The sequence below is a fragment of the Amyelois transitella genome, chromosome 22, assembly GCF_032362555.1.
Source record: "Amyelois transitella isolate CPQ chromosome 22, ilAmyTran1.1, whole genome shotgun sequence".
Classification (NCBI taxonomy): Eukaryota; Metazoa; Arthropoda; class Insecta; order Lepidoptera; family Pyralidae; genus Amyelois; species Amyelois transitella.
The window spans coordinates 3,925,165-3,947,210 of NC_083525.1; the positions used below are offsets into that span (position 1 = coordinate 3,925,165).

General features: G+C 34.8%; 1 protein-coding gene across 1 annotated transcript in view; it reads right to left on the reverse strand.

The window, feature by feature from the left end:
* The window catches only part of LOC106134185 (LIM/homeobox protein Lhx5), a 54,098-nt gene that overhangs the window by 10,978 nt on the left and 21,074 nt on the right, over nucleotides 1–22,046 (reverse strand). The window contains exons 5-6 of the mRNA XM_060950865.1: nucleotides 9,448–9,605; nucleotides 9,045–9,263 (exon numbers count right to left, since the gene is read on the reverse strand). Of these exons, the coding sequence (XP_060806848.1) occupies nucleotides 9,045–9,263; nucleotides 9,448–9,605 (377 nt within the window). The remainder of the gene's footprint in view (nucleotides 1–9,044; nucleotides 9,264–9,447; nucleotides 9,606–22,046) is intronic.

The following is a 22,046-nucleotide window of genomic DNA, read 5'->3' on the forward strand; positions in this document are numbered from 1 at the left end:
TCTCAATTCCATCGTTAATCCATACAGTTGAACATGGCCTTTCAGTATTTTCAAAACTGTTGGCTCCGTCTATTCGCAAGGGCTATAAACGTGAGTATGTATGTACAAAGGTATTTTAAATAAAAAACTGTGATGAAGACAGTCCTCGGTGGTCACGGTCAAACGGAGACCTCGAAGATGACGTCACGCTACGACCTCCATCGCTTCCTACTGTCCATTCCGCTATTGTCAGATGAGTCGGCAGGTGATACGCCAATAAAAGTACCTATTACTACTTTAACTACTCGTGACAAAAGATACTAGGTATTTCCTAGTCTTCTTGTGAAAAAAATCCTCTTATCTTATATTAAATACTTATACAGTTCTTTGGTGAAGAGAGAGATATTAATAACATCGGGTGGGCAGATCAAAATTGTATACTTGAATATCTTGGAGTATCAAACAATATTTTTTACTCTTTTTAAATCTGTTAAAAATACAAATTATCAGAGAAAGGCGAGAAAGAAATTAAACTGGCCGCAAAAAACCAACAGCAGTCAATCGAGCGAATTACCATCCGATATTGTCACGTCTGCGCAGCCGCAAGCCGTGAAAGCCTTCTGTTACGTGCCTCAGTGAGAATCCTGCATCGGGTCAATGAACTTTACGGAATTATTTCAAATGAAATTTTAAAATACAATCTTTTTGCCTAATATTCTTTATTTTAATTTTTACATAACGTTTAAATCGTTAAGTAACAAATTGCATACGCGTTTCTTTTCGCACAAATTTTAAAGTAAGTAATTATTAGGTAAAAAGAAATTATACGTGAAATTCATAAAATAAAGAGAAATAAAAAAATTCAGCGGTTTTTTATTAAAAATGTAACGAATTCCACTTCCACATTTCCACTCGATTAAAGAGAGCACTCAGCTGCTAACATATTCGATATCGATTGCTTCAAGTATTTTGTCTAATATAAAGTACTTACATTAATTTTCCAATTATGTTTTTCTGATATAATAGGACTTCTTGCGAAAAGGTGTTGGAAAAGGTAACAACAAGTTACCTTTTCCAACACTTTACATCGGGTCGGCAGAGTGCTTATGTTAGTTTTTACCCTACTTGTTCTGTAACTCACACCTTTTCCACTCATAATTTTCATCACGCTTTTCATTCATCTCTGTTTGCTCTTCTCTCATTTTTTTATTTATTTCTTTATCTTTATTAGGAAAACAAACAGTAACATGGTTGCTAATAAATATTATCTTATACTATGATGCATAAACCAATAAAGTTTCCTCTGTTTATCCTCATATGTATGTAGTATCGAAAAGACAAGAAAATTAAAATCCTATCGTCATGAAAATGGAATAAAGAAATCAATGTGTTAACAATTCGTCTGCCGATATTGCAGTAGTTATCTATAATTGTAATTATATAAAGTGCGCACTCAGAAAATGAACAACCAAATTACTAACGGGCAACAGGTTAATCAAAATATTTCAAAATATATTGAAACCGGGTCGCGGACTCGCATACGAGCCATTAGCTGTTATAGAAAGTACAGATGTCACACTACGTGAATACCGTGCCTTAGTCTTATACGAAAATAAGGCAATATGTATTGTATTGTATTGTAACTGTTAAGATAAAATAGGCCCCACCCATGTAGGTTAAATTTATAATGGATACAAAATCATGTTAGTCCTAATGAAGTAAATAACAGAACACGTGACCAAAAGTGCGTTCATTCCCGAGTTATCTCTCTGCAGTTTCCTTATTTGGTGGCCTAAGCAAAATTAATTTGCTATAACGTTGGCTACTCTAGGAACTAGTGGCGCGGATATAATAAATCATATCAGTCGTAGGCCGCCATGATGGATGACTCCAACATACGTTTACATATAAACCTAGGGCTGTAAATCGTTGGACACAGAATACTTAGAAAGCAATCAATTTAACGTTTGGCTGTAAACGTCAAATAAAATGGCGGATGAACAATAGGTACTTTGCAAATGATACCTAGCTTCTTCGAGACTATTTACATCGGTTCGAATTTTAAAATATATCACGATTTTTTTTTCTCTAAATTTTTATTTCTCTGCATTTTTTTAATTAATAAAGAGTAGGTTCATAAAGTATTTTAAAATAACTTGACTTTTAATATTTGGCAACCCTGAGCAATTTATACTTAGTAAAGTAGGAACTTAATTGAGATACAGATTTTTTACTATATTTTTGTTTAGCGGCGCTCTCACTATTGATTGTCATAGAAATGAGTACTCTTAAATCAACAGATGTTTTTATATCTTATGCATGCAGACAAGAACTTATATATTTATAAAAGTTTATATTTAAAATAAAAGAGTGCAAACTACTTTTTTTATATAATCTACAAATAGCGAACTAAACTTTTAGTTAATCTTTAACATTTCTTTCCTTTTATAAGATACCATAATAAGATCTCGTGCAAAGAACAGGTGTGTAAAGAAAATTTAAATTACAAATTCACTCCCATTTTTTCTAAGCTATTCAAGTGATGATGACAAGTTGTATAAATTTATTATTGGCATGAAAACGATATGCGGTTTTTTCGTTGAATATCATCTAAAAACTCGATGCTGTAGCTGTAGTTTCTATCTAAAAATGCGTTATTTACCACTTGACGTTAGTCCAGGTATACTACTACAATATGTACGTAATCTTTGGGTTAGACTGGGACCACGCGTAAAAAGTAGGTAGGAGGATACATAGGTATAAAAATACAAAAAAAGCGACTTTCGACTGACTGACTCTATTGACAGTCAGCTTTCAGATAGTCATCCAGTTGCGTGATAAAATCACACATGAACCGCAACCAAATCGGGTTTGAAATCAATGAATAAACTCGGATTCTTTACTATAAACTAATGCAAAAATATACTGTCATTCACTATACAAATGTAAATTAGCGTCATTGATAATAATTCTAGCTCGACACAACATTGACTTGTATTTCTAATAAATTCCTCGTGTAGAACAGTTGGTTTCATTCAATTTAAATACCTGGATATGTATTCAAGAAGAATTTATAAGACAAGAGGTGAGTTGACTGATGGCGGGCCTAGGGCGATCGGGCATTAAGCCCTACGCAATATTAATGTGCCACATTCTCACCCAGGGCAATAAAATAAATGATGTTATTTTTTGTCCGCGCGGGGTGCTTTTGTCCCTCAGTGCAGGCCGCGGCGGCAACTTTGCGTCTTTTGTGTCGCCCGCGCAGCGCCCGCGGGACGTCTTCTAGACAAAACATTTTAGGCGCCGCTCTCCACTTTTTCTTGTCTCAAAAAATATTTCGCAACAACCCATATGAGCGTTGTATGACGGAGCTTTTTGTCATAATTAATTATTTATTGCTTTCGTCAAACGCTATTGTTAGACCACACCTGCATGCATCTATCGCAAGGTGCTTCTGTCTTTTTGATAATAAATCATAAAGTTCGTTCAAAAAAGTTTAAAAGAAAGCAAACGTGGATTGTGAAAGAAATTTGTTAAGCTCTATTAAAAAGCCAGTACCGTTGTCCTATCGAAATAAAGTTACCATAGGCCGAGTTTTAATTCTTTAAAAAACTACGGCAGACAGGTTATTTTCCGGCGCAATCGACCATAACGCCGCGGCCGCAAGACCGAGTCAAGATATTTCATGGGGTTTAATGCACAATAAACGCACTAAACGTCATCTTTTGATGCAAATCCCGCTACGCGCCGTACACTCAACATTTTTACGAGAATTGACAAGAAACTCGCCGGTAAAATATCTATTTTATTGTTCTTTCATGCATACGCCGCGCCGTTGTTTTAATAATAACGATTAAAATTAAGAATTTATAGCAATAAGCCCGCCATTTTAGATAAAGTGCGAATTCGACGGCGCGCGATTCGGACAAAATGTCGGTCATAATCGTTACTGAATACATTTCACGTGCAATGACACCGACAAGCGGATTGCCGGCTTCCAATGATGTCTCCTTACGTACGTAAATTACAAAACGTTGCGTTTCCTCTCCGAAACCAGGATCATAAAAATATTTAAGAACGAGTAGGTACTTATTTTATACGTTAAAACATCGATTATAAAAAAGATCAGTTCTAATTCAAAATGAATTAAAATAAAGCTTCACCGACCTAATCCTGAAACACAACTACAAGGTGCTAGGGCTGATGAATTAAAAAAGATGAAACAGACGATCATAAAACTTCGGTCGGGTTCGGCTGAGTTCGCATTGTAAAGCTGCGGTCACACAGCCTTTTACCCATTTGCCTCATAACTCGTGGAAGTTATAGTATTTGGGGCAGTTCAAAGTGGCCGGCGGGTATTAAAAAATGAGATATGGGCGTGCGACCGTTCGATATACGGCTCATTCAACTCTGATCTCCGCTCTGACGTTTCCATGGATTTCGTTGTGACTCCGTTTTAATTGACAGGTTTATTTTATAGCTTAGGTCGTTTAAGTACCTAACGTACTGGCCGCAAAGATTTAAGACTGAAAAAGGAAAATATATCTGACCAGTGCATGGCCAGCGCATCCCTCACTGACCATAGACAACGCGCGCCAACTAATGACTACAGGCAAGTACGCGCATTAAGGCGGCCACACATGACAGACACATTAATCAGGGCGACTCACGTCGGTAGCCACTGGTGACATAATAACATGTTCGCGACAACGCTGACAAACAGTTTTTATCGCACAACTATCAATCAAGCGATGACACTAGCTTCCGTGTGGGAATTACTTTCTCAATGTACTTCATCTGTGGTAAAAACATACATAAGAATAAAAATTAAAAGATTTAACAGCAGAGGCCTTTGTTTAAATAGTTCATTAAAATAATTTAATTTTAATGGCAAAGGGTTAAAAAGACTATGTTAACACTAAGAGTTATCAGCTATCAAACCTTAATAAGTAATGGTACCTATTAAAGCAATACAAATTAGACTAAATTAAGTGAATTAAATTATTGATAAGAAAGTTTATCAATATTTTTACTAACATTTAAAATGATAACGAGTATTGCCATACATTAATTAGTAATGATAAATGGATCTTGCTCTAAAATTATAAATTGTAATTGAGACGCCTCCGTGCATATTTTTCCAGTTAAAGGCAATTTATAAATAGAAACAATGATGGCTTCGATGACACATTACAGCAAAGTTAATTGTGTTAACATAATATTAACTTTTTATTGAAAGTTTACACATAGGCGAAGCATGCTATCCTTGTCTGATTAGTTACGTCCATTAATCGCGTACGGTGGCCCTTATTTTAGCTTACTGTTTTTGTTAAAATTTGGCGCGAAATGAATAATGATCCTGGGTTGTTTGATTGATTCATGTTAAATAGCTTATTTTTTTGTTAAAATGTCTCGATTTTATATATATATTTTTGCCGTGTTTTTAAGTTTCATGATAATATGATGTTATTTGGAAATTATGTCAAATAATAGTACGCCTCGGCTCAGTTTTAGAAAAACTTGAGTCATTATTATTGGAATAATTATAAAGGTTTTACTAACCTAACGATTTTTTTAAACCAAATTTATCGCATTGTCTTAAGTTTATTTTGATCTTTGTACCTATGTAGGTTCATAGATTGAAAAAGTATTATTAGAAACTGACCTACCATAGTTGGTTCTTATTAATAAAACTATATTGTAGGGTTGGATGACAGCCCTGATTAAACATTATTCGAAACGTCAAAATAAAATATGAGACAAAAAGGTCTCGCCGCGCGGTGACAGGGCTGTCACGCTGAAGAAATTACGATATATGAACTTATTAAAATATTTTGTTTCTTTTTTCTCGTTTCGCGCTCGAGTGACAGTCCGTTATGTCTAACAGAGTGTCGTTTGTTTATTTATAGATTGCTTCCGATTTATAAATAGACTAAGATAACTAAGTTCAGTTATTAATGAGAGTTTTTCTAAATATAACATGGTTATTGTTAATTTCTTACCTAGTTTTTATCAATTGTGAATGTAAAAAAATAAAAATAACATTATTATGTCGAAATGAACATAAATTATTTAAGTTAGATTTTTTATCACAATGTCATTACTTAGAAGATGTCTGAGACAAGATTTAAGTCTTGAGTTTTTAGGACAAATCACTGCTTGAAAAGACTGTCATGCAATGTTCAAAACATATAAACTTACTTCATTAAATATATAAACTTACTTCACTTAATATATACACTTCCTTAGACGAGTAAAGCTCTTAGATTCCTAAGATTTTATGTCGGTGATAAAACTTGCAGATGACAGTGATCATCGATTACCACGTGGTTAATTTATGACATGTAAGGGAATTATGATTGCGTGCTTAAATGCCTCCATTCTAAGCTCAGGAATGTTGAAAAGAGGCCGAAGCGGCTTCCACAAACATAAAATCTTTCACACGATGCGGTGCTAACTAGTTAAATCCCAAAAAAGCATTTTACAGTTATTCCATGCCACATGTGGCGGCATAAACATTTGACACGCGCGATCTGGCAGGACTTGACAAATGTGCACAAAAAATGTTGTTTATGAACCCACTTAGCATACTTGACATTGTTTTTCAACAGGGAATAAAATTACACAATAACTACAGACGTAAATATAAACTTTTTTCCTTATAAGTACCTAAGTACTTGTTGATTGCAGATTCTTGCAAAATTAACATTTCTCAAATACTTGTTGTTTAGTAATAGACATTAAACAAACAGTTATTTGTCTCATAAAAACTTAAACGCAGTCATTGTTTTCCGTGATTCGCTACAGCCCATTTAGCTAGCAGTTCAGTGATATAGTTTGCTTACGCTTTGATCGCGATAAAAACTGTCAAATTTCTTAATTAATTCATTACTCCATAGCAAAAATGTTGGTACGACGTTTACAAACACTCCGGCGCAGGGCGGTAAAAACGTTTAATGTTTTTCGTTCGGAAACCGAGTGCCACAAAAACTGAAACAAAGAGGAAGGAGCGCAAAAAGCGTGACGGACAGACGGACGGATCTCTTAGCAGACATCTGTTGCTGAGACGGTGTGGAGAATTGCGTGATCCATGTGTTAGATTGGGTTTGAATTTCGGGAACTGATCAGTTACCTTAGATTTAATATAGGAAGCATGAGGATAAATTTTGTACTCGAGAGTGTAATATGCTTCAGATACATAACCTTTGCAATATAAAAGTAATCAGTTATGGCAATTAAGTTTTTCTAAAACGGATTTTTTAGACCACATCAAACCGACCACTTTGCATGAAATTATAGAAAAATATAAATAAAGCAATAAAGCAAAGTATGCAATAAAAGTGGTATGTGCTGGAGGTATGTTTTCTGCTTCAGAAAAGAAGCGCGATCTATCTAAATAATGAGTACTTAATATTTTTTTCTGAGCTACCTCGATTTAATCAATAAAAATTTATTAGAATAGTATTTCAATTGTGTTGAACATGGTCACAGCGGATTCTAGTTAGGAACCAGAATCATCATCCTCCTGGCGAAGATGTTATCTTAGAGTAAGAAAGGACGCAATATAAACAAACAAACGGCTGTTGTAATTCAATTCAAAAATAAATTTATCTTAACGCTTTTCCATCTCTGGCAAAATGACAAAATATTGGCATAGAGACGCGTTCGTTAATTAGGATATTTGTCACGTCGACGCGGCGTTTCTGTACGGATGCGCGCGAGATTCAATTTGCGAAGCATTCGGCGGCCGCCATGATGTAGTATACGCCATTTGTAACGGTTACCGAAGGTTATGCGTGTGATGAATAGAGGTTTTGTTCAAATCAATTTTATGCTAAAATTATGAGCGTGGTAGTCGATGTGGACGCGTAATTTTTATTCAAAAACGATTTGTCGATACGCTAGTTAGTTGATGGCCAGTAATGAACTTACTTTTTTTATAATTCTGAATGTGCAAAAATAAAGATTAAAGATTTTTTGCTTGCCGTCTAATAATATTTCAATTTCATATCTTTATATTGTAATTGATTACTTTGATGCAAATCTGAAAATTTAAATATCTAGATAGATTTTTGTAGACCTTAGTACCGTAAAGGCGAATGCTTATACTACAAGTTGAAAGAAAACTTATAAAACCAAGATTTTTCTAAATATAATTATTAAACACTGCCAAATTTGTAGATCATTAGCACATAGTATTACTAAAATTGTAGCAAGTTGTAGAGTTTAAACGAATATTTTTACAACTTAATAAGTATAATGCTCTGTGTACATTTTTATTTTAAAATAAGTATTTTTTTAAATAGGTACTTATCAATTTTTATGCAATGTTTCATCAACTTCCAATCCGCAAATATCTGTGTGGATTCATTAGTTCATCTTAGAAAAGCAGTATTTTTCTCTAATCGATTTAAGATTCAGTTCTCTACGAATCGATCTATCGTTTCAATTGACAATCAAATTAATTCCACACCTGTTATACGTTCACGGGCCTATAGTTATCGGGATTATAAAAAGATTCTGCTCACGACACCTAGTTATTGTACCCTACATATTTCAATAGATTTTTATCATTTACAGATGAAAAAATCGATCATAAGCGTAACATCACTAACGGTTTAACCCTTAAGATTTATTTTTCGAATTACATGAAACCGATTGACGTGAATTCATTCTCAGCCAATGCAAATATCCCGAATATTTTAATGCCAAAGACATGCACAGATGAAGATATATTAACACTTTAAAAAACTTAAATATCTGCCGAATAGGTAGGTACATATTATTTAAATTATATTTTATCCTTCAATTATTTACCGCCTTTTCCTGATATCCTTCCTATGTAAGCAATGTATATAGAGATTGAATAATTGAATTGAATAAAATCAAATCATACTCAATTAAATTGACAAAACCGCTTGCCGTTCCAATAATAATGTTGCTATACCCTACGGCGTTCATGTTGCACCCAATATTAAACCAGTGACAATTGTAGTAGTTAGAACTGAAATGTACAAAATGATATGCAATTAATGAATTGAAATTGATAACAAAAACAAACATACCTGTATAACCCTCATTGGCAGCCCTGTTTCCTTGGCCAATTGTTCCCGTATATGCCTCGTGGGTTTAGGGGTTTGCGAGAACGCAGACTTCAGAATTTCTAACTGCTTCGCCTTGATCGTTGTCCGGGGCCCTCGTCTCTTGGAGCCCCCGTTGCCGTCGTCTGGAGACTTGTTCTCGGCCTGTGAGTCTCTGGTCTCTGGGTCTCCGTCCAGGGATCCCTGGGAGAAGAAGAACAACTGAATGGGACAATGTGAACGAGCGGGACGGTCGGAGAGCTGTGATGGTCGCAGTCAATAAATATAATAATTATAAAATTTACATCATCTTGAGAGAGAGAGAGAGAGAAAGAGAGTATTTAACTAGTAAAGTCAGATTTTAAAATAATAATCACGAAATACCAACCTGATCTTCAGAGTCCTCGTGAGGTTTAGTGTCGCCATTATGCGATAGCTCTGAATGCAGCGCGGGGTGCGGCGCGTGCGCAGGACTACTCGAGTTGTTCGTAGTCCTGGATTCGTCTTCTTCTTCCTCGTCTGAGCCTGACCCTAGTAACGAGTCCGCTGTGAGAGAAAATAAATTTTGTATTCAATAAGCGTAAAAAACAGCTGAACGGAGCCCAATTTTAAGAACTCTATCTACTCCGTAAAGTACATCCATACATACATATAGTCACATCTATATCCCTTGCGGGGTAGACAAAGCCAATATTCTTGAAGTTAATTTTTAGTATTATATTGTACAGTCCAACGACATACATAGAAGACTTGTACTCCGCCAAAACCCACGCAGTATTAATGCAAAGAAAATTTTCTTTTCACATCGCCATATGGTAAAGTTATTTTATACCAAATAACCCTTTAAAATTGGCCAAAAATTGACTTATCAAAAAGCAATCGCTCGACCCCTGTTGGGTTTAACTAAATAAAAATGTAATTTCGGGGCGCGGGCCCCAAAGAAATGGAAAGAGAAAGAATTAGCCGCAAAAACAATTACTTTATGTTACAGGGAGATACAAGAACTTTACTATTTGTTCACGAAAGTAGAAAAGAATTTTAAAAAAACACGACATTGTTTTACCTTATTATTTTATTTAATCTTTAGTACTGTTTGGTTTTAAATAGATTTTTAAGGCCTTTGGTTAAAAGTGTTCGTTGAAGTACCATTAACTTACGATAACTTTGAAGGTTTATACAAAAGATTTCTCGAAAACATAACGGGTACTAGACAAAAAGTATATTTATAATCCTATTGTCTTCAAAAGAACCACAAAAGAAAGGCAAAATTTACCACAATAACAATGTTTGAATGTAAATCTATGAATGAAAAGTAATAATGTGCAATAAAAATTGGTATCACACATTGTTTTTTTTAACAAGTATAAGTTGCATTTAATTAAAGTAAAATTCATCTCACGCGTTTTAATAATACCAATATTGTAAAGATTTGCTTTTTTAAACGTTTGTTTTTTTTTTCGTTATTCGAATATTGTTTTAAAAATAACGGCAAACTACCAAATAGGTAACATTCAGGAAATTGTTACTGTATTCGCGTTCGAGAACAAACGGTAGGGGTGCAAAAACCGTTTATGCTAGCCAAACATTGGGGTCGGAGTTATAAAATATTTGCGACAATAAGGGATCGATGCTAGTCGAGGACTCTTGAACACTGTTCCGATGTGTCATTGAGAATCTGTAAATATTATGGTAGCTGTTTGCTTGGGAATTTTTGTGAGGTGTAGTTTTTAAAATAATAGCCATACCTACCTATAAAAAAAGAAATAGGAACTAATTCTTCTAAAAAAGTACCTAAACGTTTTTAATTTGTAGAATAGAAAAAGGAGCTGTTAAAAAATCATATGTTTATAATGGTTATTTTTTTACGAAGAAATAATAAACTATGTTAATTGCGTATTATAACTAATGTGCATTAGGTATTTTTCATTATTCGTTATAATTATATTATTTTCCTTTATATTATGTATATCAGTTTGCGGTTTCAAACTCAAATTCATCCTTCGACCATACCTCCGGCTGTACTCTTGATCTGTTAGTACTAAGTCACTTAGTAGCGCAAGAGTATTAAGATTATTATGATAAAAAAAATATAAAACATAACAAAAACATATCACATATGTATGTTTATTTCTTATCAGTAAATTTAAACATGTGTGTAAAGAAATAAAGTAGAGTTTAGCCCCGAGCTAGATAAGGGTGCACATCTGCGCTCTTCCCTGCGCAGCGCAGGATTGCATCAAGATAATGTAGTTGTTACATGAAGCATACTTCATCCGATACATCTAAACTGAACTAAAATTTCTGTTCTATTTTCCATTCCCGTGGAAATTTCCAAAAAATAGCTTAAGTTTGTCCTCGTATAATCTAATAAAATTAAAACAATTTTTTTATCAAAATCGGTTTATTTAACACTTTCACGTCTAAATAAGAGCAGTCGAAAACAGTTTCTATTTCTACTTATATATGTCTCAAATTTATTTGGAATCTGTGCGATAGATTTTTTTCTGCCTATACAGAAGTACTTATGCTTAGATATAAGTATTTATTTCGTGTGGGATTTCCTACCCTGTTGATGAGTTACAGCCCCAAATAATGAGATTGGTCGGGACTTGACTTATATTAATTGAAGTAAGGTTTCCTCTCTGACTTGCGTTTCCTGGGACGATTGCCAGTCATGCTGAGGGAAACTACTTAAAGGGGAGTTATGCTCGACTTACATGCTCGACAAGTTAAGGTGCTTCGAATTATACAACAAAAAAGGCATATAATCAGTTTCCATCGCCAGATATATAGACGTGATTATATATATGTATATAAATTGTTATAAGTTCACCTTCCGCGCAGATGGTAAAAGTCAATCAAGGGAAATACTTAACTTGGGAAGGCCTATTTAAATCTCAATTCAACGTGGGCTTTCAGTCGGTTCGAGACTGTTGGCTCTGCATTATCCGTAATATTTTTTGTAATTTCGTGATATTTGGGATAAAGCCGTGGTTTCATGTACCTACATATGCATACATATTTTTTGAAGTTACTTTTATATTTTTACCCATTACGAGTAGGTATTAAACAAATTTAAAGAAAGTTAACTATATCCGAGTCTTGTCGAGTCGAGACTATCTACTATCTTTTATCCATAAGCAAGGGGTAAAGTCGAGTATGTATTTATAGTTTTATACCTAAGTAGCCCTTATTGCGATTAGTGCAAGTTTTGAAAAGAGTCGAGCGCGATAACCCGATTTTGTATGGGAATCATTAGTTAACACTAGTTGGCACTAATTAAATCACAAATTCGCGTTTATTCACACGACTCGTATGGTCGAGTAAAACTCGCACTAATCTCACTTGAATGTAAGTACCTACTTACTCCTTATATACAACATTGGATAAAACTCTCACAGTACTAGCCTGCTTCGCAAACACTACAGCGACGCTGTAAGAGTCTTTGATGCCCTTTGTTAGCTCTTACCACTTCACGAATTATGGTTATGATCAATATTGTTTTAGTACACGACACTTTTATGATGGAAGGGCAAGTGGAGCTCCTTTGACGTTAGTTTGTTAGGTATAAAGAGAATTCAAAAGTATAGCAGATGTGACATTAAGACCGATTTTGTTGGTATAAAGATAAACTAGACTTTAAGGAGTAACATAGACTATTGGAAATATTCACGGGAGGTAAAAAGTACCTACTTATAAGTTAAACTAACGAAACTATGTGATTAAAAGATTTTGGTTTGAAAATAAACTTCCAGCTATGTTCATATCTTAAATCCGTAAGATTTATCGAGTTTTCTTATTAATTAATAAAACATCAAATTGACAGTTTAAATTCCTGAAATCAACTACAATTTAAATAACAAATCAAACTCCAAAAATTAATTTTCTCTCAACGAAGTGTCAAACACATAGATCTATAATGAAAGAACAGACTATTGAAAGCGAAAGCCCTAATTCGAAAATCAATTTAGAAAAATTCCTACATAACGACTTCTTTTGTCCCACGCGACGTCCCTAATCGAATTTTGGCGGGAAAACGGTATTTTATTGTCGTCGAATATCAAACGTAGAACGTTTTCCTTTGATGTGGGAAATTCAAAATGTGTGGCTTCTTTATTTAAAATTGGATATCATTTAAATTGATTCTTATTTTAAAAACTTTGTTTACCATTACAGCTAGGTAGGTACATATATTTTTCATCTACGATCTGTTTCTAAACATTACATTTTTCAAATAATTTTAATACCTTTTAAATTCTTACTTTTAAAATTCTAACTTTGTTTTTTTTAAATTCAAATGAACGGAATATAAGCACTTAGCTCTTAAGTAATTACTTTACTAATATAAATGGTGTAAAATTATGGTTATTGTAACGGTCATGCATATAATAGGTTCGCTTAAAATAACATAACATATTATGGTAATAGCCACAACTTACATCTAAATTATTTGATAAAATCTTAAAGCTTAAAATAGAAACACTAACACACTTTACAAGAAGAAATCCACCGAAATAACGTAAAACAACAATTATGGTCAATTAACAATTCAATCAACTCTACCAGTGAATTAAAAATAGCCGAAAAGTTCTATCCTTATCCTTCAATCTATAACAACACATTAGTACTAAATTTGACTATAAAATCAGAGATTATTCCGTGTTATAGTGTATTAACGTTCGTTATAGCGTGTTTACGGCGGGCAACCATCTCTAAATTTAAAATAAGAATCCGCGAGATAAGAATCTAAGAACATAAAAGATATAAGTGTGGCGGTAGCCTTAGTATAGTTATGTACGCCCATATACAGTCTGCGTAGCACGAAGCGTTTTTACACACACGTGCGCGACCCGAACACATGTAAGGGTGTGTTACGCACACTGAGAAAGGCGGGCTTTGATTGGCGGCTGCGGCGGCGACGGACACGCCCACTTTATCGACGTGCGCGGCGGCGTGCGTGCAAAATCTATATGTAGAATGCCTATGGATCTGAGCTATGGAGACTTGAAATGACAATTCCATTGATGTGGGCTGCCTACGGGATAGCTCTTTTGTAGTTACTTATAAAAATTTGGCATTAGCCTACTTATTTCATCAAAATTATGTTGTGTGGAGGCTTCTATGTTAAAACTAGGTAATTATAAGTAAAAAAAGGAAAAAGAGTAATTTATATAGATGTCAATGTTTTTTAAAGAAGAAAGTTGAATTTTAATTTTTAAATACTCAGAGTAGGTGCTCATACTGGATTATCATAAAGCAATATGTTGTTAGTTTCACTTTACATCATTTTAGAAACAAATCGGTTCGCACTATTTTTGCGTAGAGTTTTAAAATTCGTAACAGCAAGTTCGTAGATCACTACGACTGCTACGAGCGGCTACAAGCTACGAAACATAGGTACTACACACAAGATAGTTGTCCCAAAATTTTCATAATGTTTATAATATTTGGACGTGTACGTTTTGTAATTTGGTATAAATAATGAAGTTATTATCCATATTAAAAATACCTACTTCATATAGTGTGTGTGTGTGTGCTACTTATCATGAATATTACTAAAAAAACATGACTCCGACCTTATTTCATCTGCCTTCACATGTTTCCCAACCCTCAATCTCATTACTGGTAATAATAACCCTGTCAAATGCAGATGTAGCAACACACCTATCATATACCTACCGAAATTCCCAGGTTGACCAACCTCACGTGACCTCTGCCTCTGCGCGGCGTTCGTATAATTACTCTTTGATAGGGCGGGTCAAGTTATGCTGGTGACGGGTTTGACCTAACCGCTAGGGCTGCGACAAAGGCAGTCGTGAGCGTGACTTCCCCAGGTAGCGGTGGGAGGGTTGTCTCTACAATTAAAAAGCTAAGAGAGCATGAGTTGAGGTTTTTCTACGTTTTGATTCGCGGCGCCTCTGCGGCGGCCGTAGATGACTGGCGACTTTTAGTTTTAGTTATAAATTTTATTTTGTGCCAGTACTCTTTTGTATAAGAGTACAGTGAATATTTAATTTTAAACGGAAGTTTATTAATATGTTCAAATTATACGTATAATTCAAACGGACCGCCGAATAAATATGCTTTTATTGAAATATTAGTTAGACTTTTTGGCTCTTTTTACCTATAATCACGTAAATAGGGGTAAAATGTAACCGATGTTCAAGACTATTATGACTAGATGGTATGATGGTATACATACTTAGATGAAACATTTAATACTGCGATTTGACATACTCATAAAAAAACAAAACAATCAATTTCTCACATAGCGTTGCGGCATAAATACGTTTTGCTTATATTCTGATATATCACCTATATTTTATGTGATTTTTTGTCTCCCATTTCGCCAGTAAGCATTTTATATCACTCCCAAAGCAATTTGAGAAACTTTACAAAATCAGTTTAGTCAGCACCTTTTTTTAATGAAATTTATTTTAAGTTCATTTACGTTTTACTTTTAAAATTACAAATAAACATTTATTTATCTTCATCACTAGACTTACAAAATAAAATATACATCAACCATTAAATGTTCTTATAGTATCGTAGAATTTATCTACACCCATATCTAACTTGAAATATTACGTATTCAATAATTCAAAACAACAGTAGTGCGCGCTTCTCTCGACAGCCATAAAGACAGGCATAAACAAACTGACAAATTGAGTGATTATATTCAATACTTATACGTCAAATATACAAATCAAGGCTCGTTAAGGGGTAAGAGAATTAAAAAAATATGAGGCCCAATTTTTCACGGCTACAACGCATCCTGCCTAGCGGTAGTGTTGTTCTTGTTGGCCCCAAAAAGCCAAATTTTTAACAGACGTTTTCAAATGGATACGGTGGTCGCAGCATTTTCATTGAACCCAAATTAGTGCGAAGAATTTGAATAAGTACATTAAGTATGTGAATATTTTATTTATTTTTAAGTTTTGTCAATTTTATTCCCCAACAATATTCAAACTCTAAATTTATGTTTTTATCATACTCCAATTTAAATCACTGAAAAATAAGCGTGAAGTTTTTATTCAAGATGGCAATTAAGTAGAGTTAGGTATTAATCGATCGCCATTAAAATTTATTTACAAATTAGCCATAAGTAGGCAATTAATTAGATTCAAGTATAAATCGATCATAATTTAGGTATACCTTATTTATTTTACATACAATCCACATAAATATTGCAACATAAGTATGTAGATTAGACATGATATCTTATATGAGAGAAAGAGATCATTGAAAGGGAGAGGGAGAAGCAAATAGCCATAGAATAAAACAAGAAATTATCACCCCGGGCAATTTAAATTACTAACACTTACCGAATTCAATAACATTACAATGATAAATTAGAAGTGAACCTGTGACCCGTCCAGCATAAATAACCATAATTCTACACAGCACATAAACAAAGGTAATAAACAACTGTTAGTCTGCGGTATGGCAATATGTCAGCGTCTTCTAAGTATTATTGAACGATATGAATGTGAATGTAAGTACAGGTAATGGCATGATCTTGGTCCGAGTAAGTCGGATTCTTACACGAAGTGACTCCCGTCTGACCTCCGCAACCTTTGCAGGGAAACCTGAGCCTACATTGGATCAACATCTTCAGTTGCCTGAATGTGCAGGTTTTGCTCACGATTTTTTCCCTTACCGTAGGGTATCGATAAGTATTAATTAGCACTAAATATAATTACGTTTACAGCGCTTGCGGGGCAGGCAGTCAGTCAACCCGTGACGTCGTCACGACGAACGTCAGGAAAAAGCGGTATATTCTCGTTAATTACCGTTTGCACACATTAATAAGCACTGAGTATATTTTCAGCGAGATTAATACTATGCATTTAAAACTAGTGGCTAATGACATAAGCTGAGTGGAAGTATCAATCAGAATGACATGTTGTAATTACCGCGAAGAAAATTCTAGATTTACTAGTCTACACATACATGCAAACATACCTACATATAATTACGTTTTTATCCCTGACAGTTAAAGAAGAAGCCTTAAAATCGGAGTCACATTCATAATGGCATCTTTAGAGAAATTAATATATAAAGTATATCATATATCACAGGTCAATCACTAACAGTCGCAGTCAGAGCTAAAGGTCAAAAAGGACTGAAAGGCCGTTGACACTGACTACCCTGTAAGAGATACAGACGTGATTATATGCTGATGACTTTCTGCGCATCACGCATGTAAAAAAGATGATAGTAACTCTTAAGTACGTTCGTCTCCAGACTCCTTAACTGTTAATACGCGTAATTTCAAGAAAATTAGCGCCAACTGCAAACCTTAAAAGGCTAGCTCGACATGAAAGATTGCCTTTTTTAATGTTTTAAAATATGAATTTGTTTTGTTATTTCTTGAGGTGCAATAAAGAGTTATTGTAGGTAAGTACTTACTTATTGCTTTTTCTTTTTTTGTTTTCTACGTTCAAAAATAGGCATGAAAAATGTCCACTGGGTTAGCATTGTTATCTAAAGCTATTGTAAGAACTATGAGTACTTAGATCATAAAAATTGAGTTGTTATAATAAATATACATACATATGGTATATACTTATTGCAATAAAACCAAGATAATTATAATGGATAACTCGTCTAGGGTTTAGCCTTTTGTTTGAAATCTGTCCTTAAACTAGTACCTACTACTTATTTCATTTTTAACAACTTGTAATTAAGGCCACGTGCGGATGTAATAAAATCCATTTTTATTAAATAACTAGAATTAAGATTTAGTGCTTCAAATCACCATCTAAATAGTTTCCTGGTTTGAAAACATTCGTTATTAATAAAATAAGGTTAGGTTAATGCCGTTTATCTTCAAAAAGGAGCATTAAATCAATATTCTCAGAACCACAATGGCAAACAGCAGTGAATGACAATCGACACTCAATCCAACGCTTGTTCAGTCAAAACGCTCCATTCATAACAAAACATATGCTAACAAACCGACCGCAGCATTATTCAAGTTAACCTTAACACTTTAATTGCCTGAATCGGGAATCGAACCCGCGATGCCTCATTTCACTTCACTTCCTCAGTTGAAGCCAATGAAAAACCAACTTTAGAGCTTCTCAAAAGAATTGACATTGCCATGCACAACGGCCGCAGTCTTAATTGGACCATTTACATTGTAAACATCTTACGATATGTCTCATAAACAATCAAATTTGAACTTAGATAAGTTAAAGATAAAGTCAATATTGTAATTGATGGCACAAAAGATGCAAAAATTTTGATTTTATAACCCGTAAGAGAAGTCAAGAGTGAAGCGAGGGTAATTGCTAATGAAGCGATCGATGCTCAAACTACAACGCGGATCCGTATTTATTCAAGAGCGAATCAAGTGGCTGTAGACCGTAAATTTATTGCAAAGAAAGTTTTTGGTCCAACAGCTGTATTTTCGTCTCGCCAGGCTGATGTTGAAGAAGCAAATAAAAATCACCACTTTTGAAACGTCCAAAGTTCTCAGGCTACCGATTCGGACCTCCAAAATTTTATTGTTTCGAAAATTTTACAACCGCACTAAATCATAATTTTCTGCGAAACGTCAGAAACTTGATTCAACTGCCGGCATGTATAGGCTGTATCCTTGGATTAGGTCTTATATTGAAATCTGTTCTCAGAACAGATTATGCCCTCGAAACTGCTTCATCACTTTCCCAGCGCGATATCTCCATAGACGATCGCTTTGTTGAACTTTTTATACTTGTAGGTATGTAGATAAATATATAGAAACAACAACAAAAAAGCCGCACCAATATTAATAATGCGAAATAAAAACAAAAACTATTCAAAAATCGAACGGCGGGAACAAAACATCCATAGACAATAATGGAAAGGAACAAAGAAGTAAAAAAGCGGGAAGAAACCTGTCGACGCCATGTTGTGTGGCACTCGGCCTTCACGCCTCGGCCGCCGAAGATTATCTTTTGAAAAAAGAACCGAACGGGAGGCTTTCGGATCCGATAAAAGGTCTTATGAGCGTGTTTAATTCACGGAGCTATCGCCTCTTTCTGCTACTGATTAAGGATTACATTCGCATGGTGAGGCGCCACCGTGATTTCTTTTGTTGTGCTTGGAGAGAAAGAGCCTCGTCACCGTGCGCCTGCGCCGTCGCTGATGACCTGTCAATTCCGTCGTGTACTCGTCGGCCGACGAGAAAAAAGTGACATTAGAGTGGCCATCTATTATTTTGACTTTATGTGGGGAGATGGAGTTGAGATTAATCATGTTGCCTCGGCCCTTTTAATTATACCGCATTCAGTTGGTGAATGGCTTTGTGTATTACGCTTCTACTGTTCGGTAGGTGCTTTCGTGTTTATACATATATAAAGCCACGTAACTAAAGTTTGTAACGGAACTTTGCATTCCAAATAAGGGTCAGGTGAAAATAACTTATCTCGATGTACCGATTTCACATAAGTTTTAAAAAAGAATAAGTATTTCCTTAGTTCTGAAGTCAAAATGTAAAGTTACTTAATTCCTTAACCATTTTGTTGTTGATAGTAATGAATTAGACATTATTATTCGGCTTTAAGTGCTCTATTGAATGTTCACGTGTTACAGGCATTATTACTATCTATGTAAAAATAAATTTTACCATGATAACGTGCACACTACACAAGTAGGTGTTAAAGATTTACGAGAAGCTCTCGGAATTCCAATTGTCTCGAAAGAATCGTTTTTATTGCTATAAAAGGGAATTACGTAAATGTGTTCAACATCAGATTTATCATGCAGTCGGCGCGCGGTCGATTCTCCACGGTGCGTGTTGGATGCGCGTGCGCAGTTTCTTGTGGCTCATTGTGCGATTTCGTATGCTCACTCGTCATTAGTGTCAAGAATGGTATGTGACAACTTGTTTGGTGCTTATTTTCTTCGTATTTTTTCGTAATATTTGCATGGCTGGTATTGTTATTGAATGTATATTTTTATTGAGTGGACAATCAATTTAGATTTTGATGTGTTCAATCGAAACAGCTTGGCAATTCAATTGAAGGCAAGAATTATAGAACGAAACGAAAAACAAATCTACAAACATGGAATTACAAACGACGTGAGCGCAAGATAATGAGATTAAAAATTACACAGAAGGTACAGTCATTTGACAAACGTGAAATCGAGTAATGTACGAGATCATCACGAGGCAATCTTGCTCCGTCCACCTTCAGATGTAGAAACAAATAGATATAAGCCACCGCACACTGGCGCAGGCGCAATCTCAGAGGGTCACGATCTGCGGTCACGTAGCTCCCACTCCCATCGCCGGTTTATTTTTTTATTTTATTGTTGATATGTGGAATCAAAGGAGGTTTCTGCGACTTCATGCGAGCCATTCAGAATGAAAGACTTTATTTTGCGTAGAGGTTATTACGGCATATGGGTTTACGAACTCTTTACCTATCGGAAACTGTAGAATTTTATATTTTAACAAATATGTAAAAACTTTTTTAGACTAGACATTAGTTATATAATTAATGGTATCGATAACAGATGCAATTTTATAGACAGCCATTATAGTGATAAATAAATAAACTTGCACGAATCACAGCAACGATCGATCATTTATGTAGGTATGAATAATACGGCATAATTCCCGATAATGTTAAAATCGACTGTGAAGTTGTGTTTGCGCATACTAATTGAGCCACAAGAGTGTTAAAACAAGAAATAATAAATTGTGTGTTTTAATTGCATACACCAAATTATGTTGATCATTTTAGTTATATAACTAACTATCATTCAATGATGATATTTATCCAGGTAGGTAAGTGGCTTTTGCATATGACTTTGTACACGCGAAGCAACTGTTCCTAAGATAAAAATTTTTTTTTTTATAAAATATCCATTTTTTAGTAGTTACATCTCTTTTCTTTGCGTATTTGCCGCAATAACTCGGAGCTCGATTCTGCATTCTACTATATCATTTGGGTTTTAATCCTATCGTTCACTTATCTAAGCCACCCATCATTAAGAACTGGAAAAATAAGCTGACAGAACTGAACGGCGTTTCTCTACGTTTGTTGTCTAAATAAACACCCAAAAACATTACCTCAAAATGTCTTTGTGGATTTGATATATTCGATTTTTTTCAAGGCGTTCATTACACTACAATAACGAGGGTATCGATAAATAATCGACACTTGGTCCTTCGCGCGGATGTCGCAGGGGGGCCCAATTACGCAGCGCCCCGCCGGGCCCTTTGCGGGGCCGACCTGGGCCCACGACCCGCGGTATTAATCAAGACGATTAATGATTAAAAAACAACTTCGAAAGGATTTCTGTTGGTTTAATATGCATATTATGGCCGAAGCGTCATCGCGGTGATTTTAATTTTATTGTTTGTATTGTCTATGCGCCGTGTTGCAGAGAAAAGAGGCGTACCTTGGAGAGAACACACAGGCAAAAAGGTGCAAAGGACTCCTTTCCTTTAAATCATAGGTAAGTTAAAAGACTTAAATAGATAAAGGATGGGTATTTTTCACACGTGATATATGATTTTCTGTCTAACTCAAAGAATGTGAAAAGTGAAGATAAATTTGGGCCTACATTATGTTGAATCTACTAGACGCCCATGTTGAAATATTATGTTTTCTGGTATATGCTGAGAGAGAGAAAGAGTTTATCATTAAAAAAAATTGAAACTAGGTATAGGACACTAAGTCCAGAAATAATGAAACATTATTTATACCATAGCCAAAACACCAAAAGAAAGTAAATATTTTTTTCCCTGAAGAATTTCCAAGCTTTATAAGACACGAAATTCGAATGTTACCGGTAAGTTACAAATAAAATAAGAAACAAAACGAGGCTGACTTCTTCATTGCAAAATGTTACAAAAGAGCCCAGAGACAGAAGTTAAATTTCCGTTTTCTTTTTTTTAAAACAGACGAGTTCTGAAATTGTCGTTAATGCTTGGATTTAGTCCGTCCCTTGAACCCGAAAACTAAAGGGGCGAGGACGAAACGACTT